Source organism: Nannobrachium achirus (assembly GCF_963921795.1).
Source record: "Nannobrachium achirus genome assembly, chromosome: 14".
Lineage (NCBI taxonomy): Eukaryota > Metazoa > Chordata > Actinopteri > Myctophiformes > Myctophidae > Nannobrachium > Nannobrachium achirus.
In genome coordinates, this window is record NC_137821.1 from 28,614,173 (window position 1) to 28,629,827 (window position 15,655).

The 15,655-nt window shown below is 43.0% G+C and overlaps 1 protein-coding gene across 1 annotated transcript in view; it reads left to right on the forward strand.

Moving 5' to 3' along the window:
- LOC308298713 (adhesion G protein-coupled receptor L3) overlaps positions 1–15,655 on the forward strand; it is a gene marked incomplete at both ends in the record, with an annotated part of 264,755 nt that overhangs the window by 166,924 nt on the left and 82,176 nt on the right. Inside the window, one exon of the mRNA XM_080742365.1 lies at positions 12,005–12,188. Within this exon, the coding sequence (XP_080598491.1) occupies positions 12,005–12,188 (184 nt within the window). The remainder of the gene's footprint in view (positions 1–12,004; positions 12,189–15,655) is intronic.

Sequence of the window (15,655 nt, forward strand, 5' to 3'; positions counted from 1 at the left end):
GCAGGGGCTCAAGCCCCCTTTTATGGCTATGTGTGCACGTGCCTGCGTGTGTCTTGTGTGCAGTTGTTTGCACAGTGTTCAATGTACAGCAAGTATGTGTTAGATAATGTGTATGTTCACAAACTGTCGACCCGTGCCCACCACCTGTCCCCCTGACCCCTCCCCTCCCTCCCGTCTGGGCTGACAGCTCCCCAACAAAAGCCGAGCGCTTTCGCTTGACGAGCCGGAATAATGGGACAACATCTGCCGCCTCCAGTAAACGACTGCGAGTGTCGCCACGCTTTGAGGGACTTCCATTGATTAGGGAAATGGGGGCAATGTTTTCTCCAATGCACCCAACCCCCCCTCGCCCCCCCCCCCCCCTCCCCGCGCCCGGTGGTCGATGTAAGTGGGATTAGCGAATGCACACAAAACGAATCGTCGTTGTCGGGTGGAAACCTTGTATGTCCAAAACTGTTCGTTTTTATCATTTAAAAACTAAACTAGTGAAAACAGCCGATCTACAGGCACACAACGCCTCACACCGCGAGGCGTTGTGTGCTTGCAGATCTACTGTTTTCACTACTTTTTTGCGACGGCCTTGTCTGATGAAGCAGGGCTTTACTTCGCAAAAAAAAACATACAAATGTGAAACTTGGAGATACGAGATTTCTTCCCGACAGTGACAAAATGTATGGAGCAAACCTTCCTTCAGACTCGAGCACCGGTAAAGGGCCCACGGCTGATTTCACCGCCACGTGAAAAGGAAAGCGAAAATGAGCAGAACCGCGAGAGAGACCACAATAGGGCCCCTAATGGCGCTCCGTGCCAAGTCGCATCGGGCTGACGGTCTGCCGGTTGCGGCGCCTTGATGGGTTTGTGAGATCAATAATCAGGTATGCAGCGGCGGTAGTAAGCACGCTCGTTACCCCCAGCCGTTAATTGGCAGTTTGGAGGACGGAGCAGGTGTTTGTTCTATAATGGAGATGACAAGAGACGGTGGCGTGTCTTCTTTGATTGAGGAGCATCTGTCTTGTTTATACACATTGGAGTGGATATGGCACGTTTTCTTCAGCCTTGATAATTTATTTTATCGTTGCATTCCAATTCAACCTGCCATACCAGTCTCATTCTGCAACGTGATGCTATACAGGAGACGTTGTTTAGTTCAGTGGTGGAAAGATTACTCAAATGTTTTACTTAAGTAAAAGTATCAATACTGCAATCTAGAAATACTCCGCTACAAGTAAAAGTCCTGAATTTAAAATGTACTTGAGTAAAAGTATGAAAGTATCTGCGTCAAAATTAACATAAAGTACCAAAAGTAAAAGTAGGCTGACAAAATGTTTGAAAATCGCAGATCTACAAGCTCACAACGTGTCGCGATGCGACACGTTGTGAGCTTGTAGGTCGTCTATTTTCAAACAGCCAAGGTATAAAATAGGGCTTAAGTGGCTTATGTATGTGTTATAATATCATAATTTATCTGCAAAGTAACTAGTAACTCAAGTTTTCAAATAAAAGTGTACTTAAGTACAGTACTGAAGGTGATACTATACAGGAGACGTTGTTTAGTTTCCAACTCCCCCTGTACTGTAACCTAACCTTTCTTTGCCTTTTGTAAACGGCAATGTCTGCTTCGTGCAGTAGCTAATTTGACCATGGTTCGGCCATTATACAGAGACACCATTGAATTGTCTCAACACACGAAGCGAGTGGGAACTTTAACCTCCATGGTTCCCCTGTAGGAATGTTTACCTCCATTAAATGCATTCGAAAAAATAAAATAAACCTTGTGTTCTTTGAATTTGAACAAACACGATCCCAAATGGAGCCTGCGTGTCCTTCTGTGCCTTTTTGGTCGTATTAGCCACAGCTTGTTTGCGGACACTGACATCACAGTTGGCCAATTACCGCGATTATGCCCACGCTGGGCCAAACTAAAAGTCAAATTATGCTGCTCAAAAATTGCCGCTGCCTTCCAGGCCAGCGTTGTGATCATTGTTCAGCGAGTTACAAGCATGGGGTTGTGAGGTTTATGTTGTGTTATGAATTTCCCTGTGCCCTCCTGTTTGATGTCAGTCCGGGTATAACAACGGATAGGAAATTGCAACTCCTGCTGCAGAAAGGGTCATAAACCGGGACTTTTGTGGAGTACAGGGGGGATATTTGGGCTCTGACCCCCTCTTTGAAATGACAACCCCTCTCCTGTCCAAGGGAGACCGGTGGGGGGAGTCTTTTGAGTGTGGCAATGACCTCTCAGAGGAGACAAAAATGGAAAGGGGGGACGTGCCTCGTTCAGGACAGTAATGAGATAGTAATTTTTTATTGGTAGACAATTTGTTAAAAGATGAGGTTTGTTAAGATGGCCACAGTCACACAGAGGCCTGTATCCTCTGCAGCTGGCCTGCAAAGCACAGACCTCCGTGTGAATGTGCTGCTGTATGTGGACAATACAATCAACTATAACTGTAGAAAGACAAACTAAATATTCATGGACTTGATACTCCTGGACAATTTAGTTAGTGAGTCAGTATAATTAGTCATTCTTTTTTGATACAATGTCACGTTTTGTTAATCACATTTACATAATCTTGTGTGTGTATTTAGTATAATTCATTTTCACCTTCCGAGTCTCTGAGCCTATCAACATCAAGAGAATCATGAGGGTTTATGTGACACTCACTTGCATACATGCTATACAGAAACATGCGTACTGTGCTAACAGCAGCAGCAATAAAGATAATAGAGTACTGTAACTATAATGTTACTAGATTGGATTTTGTAATTGGGGCAATAAATATATACAAGAAAGCACTTCAAAACTGTGTGAAAATGACATTTATCTTTTGCTGGCTGTTTTCTCAGTTTCTCAAGAACAAGACAAATCAGATATGGTAAAGTAAGATACAAAAAAAGGTAATAAAAAAAGACACAGAAAAAAGCCATCTTTTGTTAATGTTTTCCGTTCCTTTCCTGAGTCTCGAGCCCCGGCTTTGAGAACCCTTCCGGCGCTTGCCAGCCTGTTACAAACGCTCCGTTTACTGGGATTGTGTTTGTCCTTCACGATCCGTTTTGCCCTCCTCAAACACCTGCTCTCTCATCCAGTCTGCGTCCTGCAGGGATGAGAGGGTCGCTCCCTGTGGTGCACTCAGTCCACCTCGCCACCTCACAACTAGCAGGTCCTGGGAGCAGCTATGTAACGATATAGTAACTGAATCCAAAAATCGATTTTAATTTGCAATCTACTATATCGATATGCGAAAGCAAAATATCGTACCGTTTTGTATCTTTTTGTACTTTTTTTTTTACTAATCCCATTCCATATAGCTACTCTTGGTCTATCGATAAATGTGCGTAATCTCTGTGTTCATGTCAAGGTGCAGGTTTGTCCATATGTGTTGAAATATAATGTACATGAATTTGCTAGAGAATCACAGTGTTTACTTATTTATTTTTCCCAGGCCGGGAACACATTTTAGTGTATTACAGTACATGTACAGTATGTAGCAACATATTTGTTTTTGTAGGCTAATTTTTGAATAATATTGTCTTTCAGAAAACTTAGGTCAGGCCTAAATGGGTTAAAACATGCACTATTGATATGTTTCACACAGATTTAATTTCTTTGCTAAATAGTTACTATATCGATTTTAAATTATTGAATTGAATCGTGTCGTATCGCCATGAATGAACCAATATCGTCCATGTATCGTATCGTCAACCATTTATCGTGATGCGTATCATATCGCTATTATATGTATCTTTACACCCCTATCCCATACCAGACAGCGATGGCCTCAGCCAGAATGCACGGAGTGGCGGCAGAATAGAAGGATGTCAGTATCTTACTCTGACAACCCTGAATGTCATCAACAGCCCGAGGTGGTGCAGGCTTTGTCATCATTAAGTGTCATGTTGTGTTGAGGATCCTCATCAGAAAACAAACAAGCACTGTGACTAGCAAGTGAAATGCCATCAATAAATAAGTATGCTGTCAATGTCATGCAGAAACTTTGTTTCAAATGTGTATGTTTCATTTTTCATAAAGCCCTGCTTAATCCTACAAGACTGTCGCACAAAACGAGTGAAAATAGCAGATCTACAAGCGCACTGTGTGCTTGTAGATCAGCTGTATTAACTATTTTAAATAAAAAAACGATCGCTTTTTGGACAAGGTTTCCACCCGACAACAACGATATTATGAAGATAAGAAATAAAACTTCACCCACACACACACACAAACCAAACAACGATGGATAGCCAACGGAGAGAACAAGACATCCCACCTTGTTTGCTCTGCCTGTTTTTTTTTTTCTCTTTCCCACCCCGTGATGAAATCTCACCTCAGGCGAGACAAAACCGAGTGAGAGAGAGTAGAAAAAAGGAGCAGCGGGTGTGAAGAGGATGTGAGGTGGAAGGGGGGAAGTGAGGTCTGTGAAAAGCCTGCCAGCCCCGGCCAGCTCAGCCAGAGGGGTGAAGTAGGGATGGGATTCATGGTGAGCTGGATCTCTGGGATCCGTTCCTTTCAAAGAGCCGTTCAAAAGACTTAGGCCATGGTTACACGGAGCTGGATATTTCATATATCCCGGTTTTTCAGATATCCACATAGAAAAATATCTAGGTCCACACGACAAAGATATCTAGGTCTAACAAGCACACACACAGTAAAGTCTTCAGATATATCCGGGTTCCCTGTCTACACGGATCCAGTGAATCGGATATTTTTCAATCTCTCCACTTATTTATCCGGTTTAAAAAATATCCAGCTTCGCGGCCAAAATATCCAGCACAAAAAAATGTCTAGCTTCAGAAATATCCAGCTCTGTGTAGCCATGGCCTTAGTTTACTAGTTACTTTCTAGATTTTGATTATATTTACGAATCAATTCAACCCTATATACATTTCGGACATATATACATTTACGCCATTTGAAAATAGCCGGTCTACAAGCTCACAATGTGTCTTGTTTTTGCGACGCATTGTGAGCTTGTATATCGTCTATTTTCAAATGATTTTTCTAGATGTTATTCATTGGAAAACCTGTGAAATGGGACATTCTGCATAATGAGCACTTTCTACTATTGGTACTTTTGGTACATTTTGATACCAATACTTTTGTACTTTTACTCAAGTACATTTTAATTTCCGAGTATTCAGAGTATTTCCACATTGCAGTGTTGATACTTTTTACGTATTTTTTTTTTTATAAGTAAAAGTAACAACACTGCAATGTAGAAGAAATACTCTGCAAGTAAAGAATTTACACCGCCTCCTCAATAAAAAAGGAACGGCTCCCTATACTACGATACCGGATCCCATTGTTCATTTCAAAGAGCCGTTCAAAAGACTGGATTCGTTCGCGAACGTCCCACCTCTAGGGTGAAGAGTGGGAGAGAGAAGGGAGAGAGAGAGAGAGAGCGAGGGGAGTTCGACATCAGCCAGAATCAATTCTCTCGACCCAGGGTTCATTTCATCAATCAGCACACACAGGTGGTGCTGGACGGGCGCCAAGCTTACACGCAGGAGCGTCACAACGGGGGGGGGGGGGAGTGGGACTGAGTTACTAGGGCCCAAGGTGGAGGGGACTTAGTTATTTTATACTTAAGCTGTTGAAAAATAGCAAATATGCAAGCTCACCGAGTGCCGCGCTGCGAGCTTGTAGATCTGCTATTTTCGAAAATGTGTGCAAATCTTTGAATATATGAATTTTTTAAGCGAACATTTGTAACTCAAATTTTGCTTCTTGGGGGGTTCCCTAGAACTAAATATTTTGAGATGGGGGAAACATCTCAAAATATTTACACAAATATTGTAGAAGGATTTGACACAAAATGTTCAAGATTTTTCAAAAATAGCAGACCTACAAGCTCACAGCGCGGCACTTGGTGCCGCGCTGTGAGCTTGTGTGTCTGCTATTTTTCAATAGTTAAAGCACAAAATAACGCGTTCCCACTCAATGAATCCTTGTACCCAGGGCCCAGAATGTGGTGCGACACGCCTGCTTACGCTAATACCAGCCCCTCTCCCTTTTCCCGGTCTCCTCCGTGGTGTATAAATGGCTTGCATGATGCAACGCTTCTTGTCCAGCCGTCATTCCATGTTCCAGCTGGAGCGTTACGGGCAGAGACGCGAGCCGACAATTAGCAATTCCTAGTGTAGGAAGAAAGGAGAAAAAAGAACAGGATATTATAAGTTATGTCTGTTTGGTTTGAGCCTTTCAGTAGGAGGAAGTAATGGTAAAAAAATAAAAAGTAAAAAATCCCTCATACTGTGTAGCTGTTGGGGAGTTTGAAGCGTCGGAGTGTGCTGGTACTTATGACAGATGGAGTAGCAGTGTGGATACAGCGCTAAGCCAGCCAGACTCCATAGACTGTGGTGAATGGTGGTGGCAGTGTGTCTGTCTCTCTCACTGGAGGGAAATGAGAGGCTTTGGGTTTGAGAAGTAAGAGTGTGTGTGTGTGTGTGTGTGTGTGTGTGTGTGTGTGTGTGTGTGTGTGTGTGTGTGTGTGTGTGTGTGTGTGTGTGTGTGTGTGTGTGTGTGTGTGTGTGTGTGTGTGTGTGTGTGTGTGTGTGTGTGTGTGTGTGTGTGTGTGTGTGTGTGTGTGTGTGGCGTCATCACTTGAATCAAGCGGCAAACACCTGCAAATCCCTGTTGGTATTAACTATTCTAACAAGATTTAAGTTCAATAATTCAGAAAGGATGAAATAAAATGTGTGGAGGTATTAAAGGTATTAAACCAGCCCACTGGCAGTGGCGTTGGTTGGTCTAGCAATTTGCAAGATTATAACCACTCCAGACAGACCCTAAAACCCTGCTCTGTCCAGATTCTGAATGTTCAGCTGTCAGACCCTTTAGGTTATGATTTTATGAATGTATTACGTATGTTAGGTAAGGTAACAGTTGGTTACCACCTACTGTGGTTCCACCTTCACCATAGATTGTCTTGTCGAGTGGAAACCTTGTTTGTACAGAACCATTTTGTATTTATCGTTTTCAAAATGATTTAAACTAGTGAAAATAGCTGATCTACAAGCGGTGCGAGGCGTTGTGTGCTTGTAGATCAGCTATTTTCACTAGTTTTGTGCAATAGTCTTGTGTGATGAACCAAGGGCTTTACTTTACGGAAAAACATACAAATTTGAAACTTGGAGATACAAGGTTTCTGCCCGACAGTGACGATGTCATCACCAGAAACCTTTCAAGTATGATTTACACGCCAAGGAATTGACTTTGTGCGAAACGAAGAACAGACAAGCAGCAACAGTTTAACACCATTATTGATCGAATATACACTTTATTGGGGTGCCCGCAGGCCTAGCGGTCCAGGTGCATACCACTTATAGGCTCTGATGCCTGACAGCGTGTCGCGGGTTTGAGTCCCGTTCACGGCAGCCTTTCCCACGTGTCACTCCCCCATCTCTCTCCCCATTTCCTGTTCAGTCTACTGTCCTCACCAAAGGCATAAAAGCCACAAAACAAATCTTTTGAGGCTTTTGAGCTGTTGAGGTACTGTATAACATTGAGAGCTAATTGAAAATGCCTCAATCACATTTCTCTGTATCCTGGGGGCATCTTTTTTTTAATTCACAGTAAAACATGGACTGAGTGTTAATTTAACTGATGCGATTGCTCACCTTGATTCTCTGCATGAGGCGTAGTGTGTCTTCTCCCAATGACATAACGGCAGAAGCCCCAATTGTTCATGGACACAGCCTATAATTAGGTTAATGTATTTCAAATGCTATTTTTTCCCCACACATTACCATACTGCGGGGCTGTTCTGTCTCAGAGGCACATGGGAAATCACCCGTATTCAAATGGCTAGATATAGTTGTGCCCTGTTACAGTGAATCACACAGAAAGACTTGTTTCATTACATTCAGGAATGTGAAAACATAACGTCATATTCCAAATGCATAACGATGCAAAGGAAATCTGTGTCCATAAAAATAAATAACTAAAAAATAAACAACCATTACACTTGACCACATGAACACTGGTGACCCTATTCTGGGCGAACATTGATGAAAATCTGCAATATATAGGTGCCGATCTACAAGCTCACAATACATCATGTGTGCTTGTTGCTTGGAGATCAGCTATTTTTTGTGTAGAGCAGTGGTTTTCAACCAGTGGTCTGGGTACCACATGTGGTATAATTGTCAAATATTAGAGGCAGAAATTGAGAAAATAGCCGATCTACATGCTCACAACGCCTTGCGTTGCGAGGCCTTGTGATTATGTAGGTCAGCTATTTTCTCAATAGAACTGTGTTAAACAAAATGTAATGCCTCAACTCTTAGTGCTCGTCAGGGTGGAGGGTCCCCAGTTAAAATATGATTATTTTGGGGGTCATAGCCTGAAAAGGTTGAGAACCACTGCACTAGGATAGCAAGGCTCATTGGAATGACTACTGTAGGTGACCTGTACTGTACCTCATCCAGTATTTTAATACATCCAAGCTGGCTAACCCTGCCATACTCAAGACTTTACTATGCACACTGATAGCATTGAGAGTTAATTGAAAATGCCTCAATCCCATGCAGTACATTTCTCCTCCGTATCCTGGCGCAGAGGGGTATTTTTTTTTACTGCCCAGCAAAACCTGGTCTGAGTGTTAATTTAACTGACAAGATGGCTCAGCTTGACTCTCTGCATACGGCAGAGAATGAAGCCTTGTCTTCTCCCAGTGAGTGACATGATGGTAGAATCCCCAAGTGTTCATGAACGCAGCCTTTAATTAGGTTAATGTAGCCTATTTCAAATGCTATTTTCCTCCCTCACACATCACCATACTGGCTGTTCCGTCACTGTATCCATAGTGGTTACCGTTAACTGTTTCTGTAAACATATTAAAACATAAAAATTGAATTTCATTAGTCTTATGCACTAATTAAAGTTGAGTGCGTAGGCAGGGGTCAACATCATTTCAAACATGCACAGGATGTACACATGACCCGCACACCATCTTCCACTTGCCAAATTTTTTTTTTATTAGAAATGCTACGTTTTGGTCAAAGATCTTCTTCAGGCATCTAATGTCTACCACAGTTAAAAATCAATCATCATTTTACCCTGGTTTAAGTGGAGCAGAATACTTTAACACATAGTACATATGCATAACATAATTAGGGACATACGGCCAATAAAGCAATGTAATGGCTTAATATCAAATACGAATAATTGGTTCCGTATTAATTTGATGTATCCCATATTCTAATCTATCTTTGTGTATATTCCTCATTAGTTTATAGTGATCCGTCAACCAGGTACTGAGAGTGTGGAAACCGTTGCAGGTCCATTTTTACACTAAGTCTTTATAGTGTACCTACTACCTACCTACAGTATGTGCCTTTGATGTTCTTTTCCTTTTGTCTGTTCTGTTTAAAACCCTCCCCTGTGAAACCCTGCAGTCCCTTTCCCCCAAGAATCATTATTCCATTGTTTAAAACAGACCTACAGTAGAAAATATGGCAGAGCCGAGAGAAAAAGAGAGCTCCTTAATTGAGAGTGAATCGACCTCTGCCGCTAGCCTAATGTCAAAAGGTGCGATTGGAAATTGGCTGCAGATAATGAATAATTACATCATAGTTAGGACGCGGCACACGTGTGTGCGTCTGCTGAGTGCACGCGCGTGCATGTGTTCATGTGCACTTAAGCGCGTGCGAGTGTGTTGCTGTGCATACCGTGTTTGTGTGTCTGCCTGCGCGTGAGTCAGTGTACTGTATGCGGAGTTGTGGATCTGTTTATGTACGTGTGGATTCATTCGCACATTCGCGTCCATGCGTGTGTCCACGCATGCATGCGTGTGGCTGAATATGAGTGTGCAGGGTAGGTTTTGGGCCAGGAAAAGCCAGCTGGTGCTATTTGATATTGTCTTCATTTGCAGCCGGTGCCAGTGAGTTGAACGCAATCAGCCCCCTTCTATTGTTTCAGCTCTTTTTCACTATCAGATCGATTTGAAGCTACAACATCACTTATCATGATAAGGTAATTGCTGGGCCATTATGCTTGTGTGCAGTGACTACACAAGTCTTTAATAAGCGCCCGATACGTTCGTTTCCTGGGCCGTTCCAGAATGCACTTTGAGACATTTGAGCGGGCGTTTGAGCTGGGCTCAGAAGTGCTTCTCTGTTGCCTTAGGTTTCGTTCCCCCTGCTGTTCTGGAGTCGTTGCTATCCTATTCCCTTTCATAGTGCATTGATCAAAAAGGGAATCTAACCACAGGGTTCTTGCTGATGTATTGCTGTATACCACATTAACCACTCAAACCCCCAGCATCCCTACTATTCTGGGAGGAAGATACACGTTTCAGCTCACAACAACGAAAATAGCTGATCTACAGTAGTTAGCAGATACTGTAGCTCTGTGCTATTTTAACCACATGTTCGCCTGTTGTGACGTGCACAGAACACAGACACTAGGGTTCATATGGTTCATGGGGCGGAAGAAGACTGATGACGATACAAATACTAGGGAATGAATAAATGAGAGATTTAAATGGCTTGAAAGCTTTGGATACATTCTGTATATTTTTCACCAGCACTGATTCAACATTACTATGTATGTGCTCATCCCTGCTGTATTTCAATACACAGTCATTTAACATTTTTTTAAATCAACTCTGCTTCACATTCAGCCTTGTATATCACATTCAGCCTTGTATATCTTGCTATTTATGCCGAATGTTCCCCCAAGAATAGGGATGCTGAGAGTCTCGGGATGGCTTGATTTTGTATTTTTTTCTTGAAGGGCGGGTGCATGGTTGCAATGTTAGCTTCCATCTTTAGAAAGAAATGATGACTGCCGCATGTGTCGGCTTTTGAACACTAGGATATCAGAGGGTGAATATCAGAGGGCTGTGATCCATCAAATGTAGAATTAGTCCTTCATCGTCACACCCCTGTGCTCTGCGGAGCATGTAAATGTTAACATTATTGCTGTGCGATGGAATAAAAAACTTGGGAGTCACGTGTTGAATCAGCTAATGGGTCGGAATTGGTGCCTCATTTCATTTGTGGTATTCTTAGCGTTTTGCTGCTTGGAGCAGAAGTCCAAGGGAAGGAATGGTTTTGCATGACCAATTAGCATTCCGTTCATAAATCTTGCCATTGGCATTTTAAAATCTTTAATGGCTCTCAATTTGTCATGTTGTCCCGAGAACGTTCCTGTTTCTTCCCCCCGCTTATCGGCTTCAACATTGTTGTGGTGAGGATTAAAGAAGGCATAATAGTGGTTAAATGCTATTAATATGCAACAAAAGCCTTCATCTGAACAGCCACCCAGAGCTGCGACAGAGAACAACAAAAACCTTGTACAACCTTTGACTCGGGAGCCCGAATTTGATGACGTGGGGGATATTTTGGTGCACTGGGATTGTCTGCACGGAAGCACATTTATCATTCCAATTAAAGACTGTAGCCTCTAGTCTTGTAAGCACTGCCCTTTTTTTCTTTTTCTGCTTCATAACTATAATTCATGCTTACTTTAAATGACATTGTTTTCTTTCACAAACGAATTACACCTCAAATGCAACCAAGTCATACTGTGCATCATGATCAAACATCATCATCAAACATCATTGGTAGTGTTACTGTGAATGATAACTTCATATATGCCCCCAAAAAAGTGATTTGCAAGAGAAATGGCCTCGGCTTGAAATGAAACACTGGCTTCCACAGGGATTTGAATGCAGGAACATGTAATTCGTGTAAAAATGGAAATTGCATTCTACAGGGTTATCATGCCACAGCAGTTCCTTTTTGACCAGGCCAGCGCGTGTCCCCTGACTCGGTCCCAGAATAACCTTGCACAGCAGAGGAATTAAAATGGACCCCGGGTCCATTTTACACTCCCGAGTTAAATTAACGCTCGTGATTTTTTACTGTGCACCACTGATCCACATGTTAATTTCTCCATTCAGTCCCATCGGAGTCACAATTAGTTTTTCACGGCTGGCCACCCCTCCACTCCTGCTCTCACCCAGACAGTAATGGTCTCTTCTTCTACCCCTCCTTTCAGGCCATGGTGGAGACGGTCAATAACCTCCTCCAGCCTCAAGCCCAGTCAGCATGGAAGGAACTGAGCACGGGGGATCAGCTGAGGGCAGCCACCATGCTGCTGGACACGGTGGAGCAGGGGGCCTTCGTCCTCGCCGACAACCTGCTGAAGACGGACATCGTGCAGGAGAACGCCGACAACATCCGTGAGTACAGGGCGCTCCGAGGGTGTTTACTGTGTGTGTGTGTGTGTGTGGGGCAGGGGTGGGCAACTTTGATGATGGCGAGGGCCACTATATTTCCACAATCACTCCAGAGGGCCACATAGCATATACTGTTGGGCACAAACCTGTTATCTCTTATGTCACACAAAAGTTTTTTTAAATTGGAATCCTGAATTATTTTTTAATTGGAATTATGAAAAGTATTGTTTTTAATTTAAATTCAAATGCAAAGCCCTTTAGTAAAGCAGACCTGACTTGCTACTGTACTTGGTAAGCTCTTCTTTTCGGTCTACACCAAATCTCTTTGCCCCAAACATAGACGATCTACAAGCTCACAGCGACATATTGTGACACATTATGAGCTTGTAGATTGATCTGTTTTTTGGCAAACCCTCCTCCCAGAATAGGGATGCTAGGGTTCAAATGGTTAAACAGTTGCTGGGGTCGCCTCAGTTTGAGAAGGTGTGCGGTTCTTGAAATGTTCTTGAAGCATGTGGTGACACATTTGTTTCATTTGTGATTTGTAATTAAAATTGGTATTACATTTAAGACTACAGTATAGTGCTACTAAATATTCAGTTCACTTCTCAAATAGTTGAAGAACAGAGCAGCAGATTAATTAAAAATGACAGGCTCTTGTTTTAGTATTTATTTTGTTTTGTTTTTCATTTGCCTTGTTGGAAATGGTGATGATGTACAACATGCCAAAGTGCAAAAAAACACATTCAAGTGTGATTGCTTTTCATCGCGCTTGAAGGCGACAGCGTGAACGGAATTGCAGCGCATCGATTCGTGCTCAGGCTCCTTTACTGCACGTAGGAGCTGGACAGATGGAGAGAGAGCTGTGTATTGTGACATTCACAGTAAAAGACGTACCGCTGGTCTCAGGGCTCACTCAGCATTAGATATAGTTTTTGTCGGGTAGAAGCCTTGTATCTCCATATTTCAATGCCCTACAGTATTTCGTTGTACTGCCACACAAAAGGTAGTATAGCACATCCACAAGCTCACAATGCGTGGCATCGTGACGCGTTGTGAGCTTATACTGTAGTTCTGCAATTGTTTTGCTATTATTGGATAAACGTTGAAAGTGGCCCTCACATATACAGTTTGGGCTGCTACGCGGCCCTCATACGTACATTGCATAGCCGATCCGACCAATTTGTCGGCCACTTATATTTTCAAATCAAATCAAACTTAGCTTCTTCTTTGCAACAGTGGAGTCTGTTCTCCTCTATGGCAGTGAATGCTGGACCCTGAAGCCAACCCTGCAGAAGTCTCTAGATGGGTGCTACACTAGAATGTTGCGTGCAGTACTCAACATCAACAGGAGTGCACATGTTACCAACAGGAGCCTGTATGAGGGAATACCAAGGGTAAGCGAGAAAATTGCCACCAGAAGAATGAGACTAGCAGGACACTGCCAAAGACACCAGGAGCTTCCAGCCAGCAAATTGGTACTGTGGGAGCCAACACATGGGCACCGGTCGCGAGGACGTCCCACAAAAACATACGTGGACGTACTCAAGGAAGACGTAGGGACACAGAACACCAATGAGCTGGCCAGATGTATGGAGAACCGAGATGACTGGAAACAACGATGGAGGGCTCGTCTGAGGACGACCTAGATAGATTATATTTTCACAATTCCTCCAGAGTGCCACATTGCATATATCGGGCGGTATTCTCTTATTTATTTTTTTGTAAATGAATGCCATACTCCGTCATTCAATGTCACACAAAAGTAGCGAAAATAGCCGATCTACAAGCTGAAAATGTGTCGTATGAAGATGTCTGTATCTGTCTGTCTACCTGTGTCCCTTTTATGCCCATATGGACATCTCTGTATCTGTCGGTCCTTGTTCCTTTTATGGCCATTCATGGAGATCCCTGATGGGCATTATCGTCGGTTCTATATGCCTATATATGGACATATAACTATTCACAAGAGCTTGTGGCTAAATAATGGATCAACTCGATCACAGGTTCTTATTTTCCATTCTCTGAAAACGGTTTTGGACATACAAGGTCTCTGCCCCGACAGCGACGCATATGTCATCTAGCGAGGACCTCAATTGTCTCATCCATCTTTGGCCTTGTCTGCTGCACGGGGTTACAAAGTTCACCTTATAGCTATTGATCCACGGCGCTCTCGTATTGACAGCGTTGCTCTCGAGTCTCTGGTACAAGTGTGAAGGTCACTGGCTAAGCGCTGTTATCCTTGTGGGAGGCCATCTGGGGCGGTCATGGTTAAGGGTGACCCCTCTCTGTCAGCGGTCACCTATAAGTTGACATAATTATCTCAAATGGCCGTGTTTATATTCATGCCATTCGTGGGCCAACGGTCCCACGGATAAGGGATCGATGCTCGTAGCTCAAGTCTGTCGGGGGATAAGTGCATTTCGTTGTCAGTTCAGAGCAGACCCAGTGATCGTCTTTCTTTTTCTTTTTTCTTTTTTTTTTTTTGCACAGAGCATCCATGTTTCATAGGTGTAATTCCTTGTGTGTCTTAATTGGTCCGCGGGGGTGAAGAGGGGGAAGCAGTTTTTATGACACTAATGCCTTTCATAACTGGTTACATCTGTTTGTTGAATTGTGGGGGGTTTGGGAAAAAAATCAGCACTTTTACATTTCCCAGCCATTTGCTGAGCACGGTTTTCAGTTGTTGAAAGCGAGCATTGAATAAAAGAACGGTGCAGACAGCAGAGGATGGTGGTGGGGTAAAGTGGGGGGAGATGATAACGTGTGGATGTATCTCTCCCTCTTCTCTTAACGGTTGGGATTCTTTTTATTTTTTTTTAAGGCTCCAGCTAGCTACCATGGCAACCTAAGAATATAGGTCCTTTCTGACTCGGAAACAAGACAGTGAGTGTAGGGAGTTGTAAGAGAATTAATAAAAAACGAATTTATTATATCTGGCACACAACTCATAGGGGTATTAAGGAGATTCTGAGCCTGTTCGGAGTGGGGGGGGAACGAAACGATCGTTGTGCAATTCAAGTGGGGATTTTCTTCTTTTCTTTTTTCCCATATGAAGAGCGGTAGTCTGGGTAATCATGTGAGGGTGACATGTTTACTAGGCTCATGCTTTGTCTCACTGCAGTCTCTGGTGTCATCCGTGGCAGTTAAATGAGGACCAGGAGACCATTAAAAACACTGGTGACCACTGCGCCGGATAATGATTAATCTCTCACAGGGAATTCACTGCCAAAACGAAGGGCCTCTTTTATTTTATTCTTATTTTTTTTTGCCGTGGATGCAGCTTGCGCTGTTTTATGTATGCGGCACTTAACCGTGTTGAAGTTTGTCTTACTAAAAAAATATGTTTTAACCATTTTTTGTTTTTTTCTCCCTTGGGGTGCGTTACATTAACGAAAAAGTAGATAAGTCGACTGAATCGACTTCATTACACAAAGTCGACTCCCACCAGAGAAAGTTGAAGTTGAAAA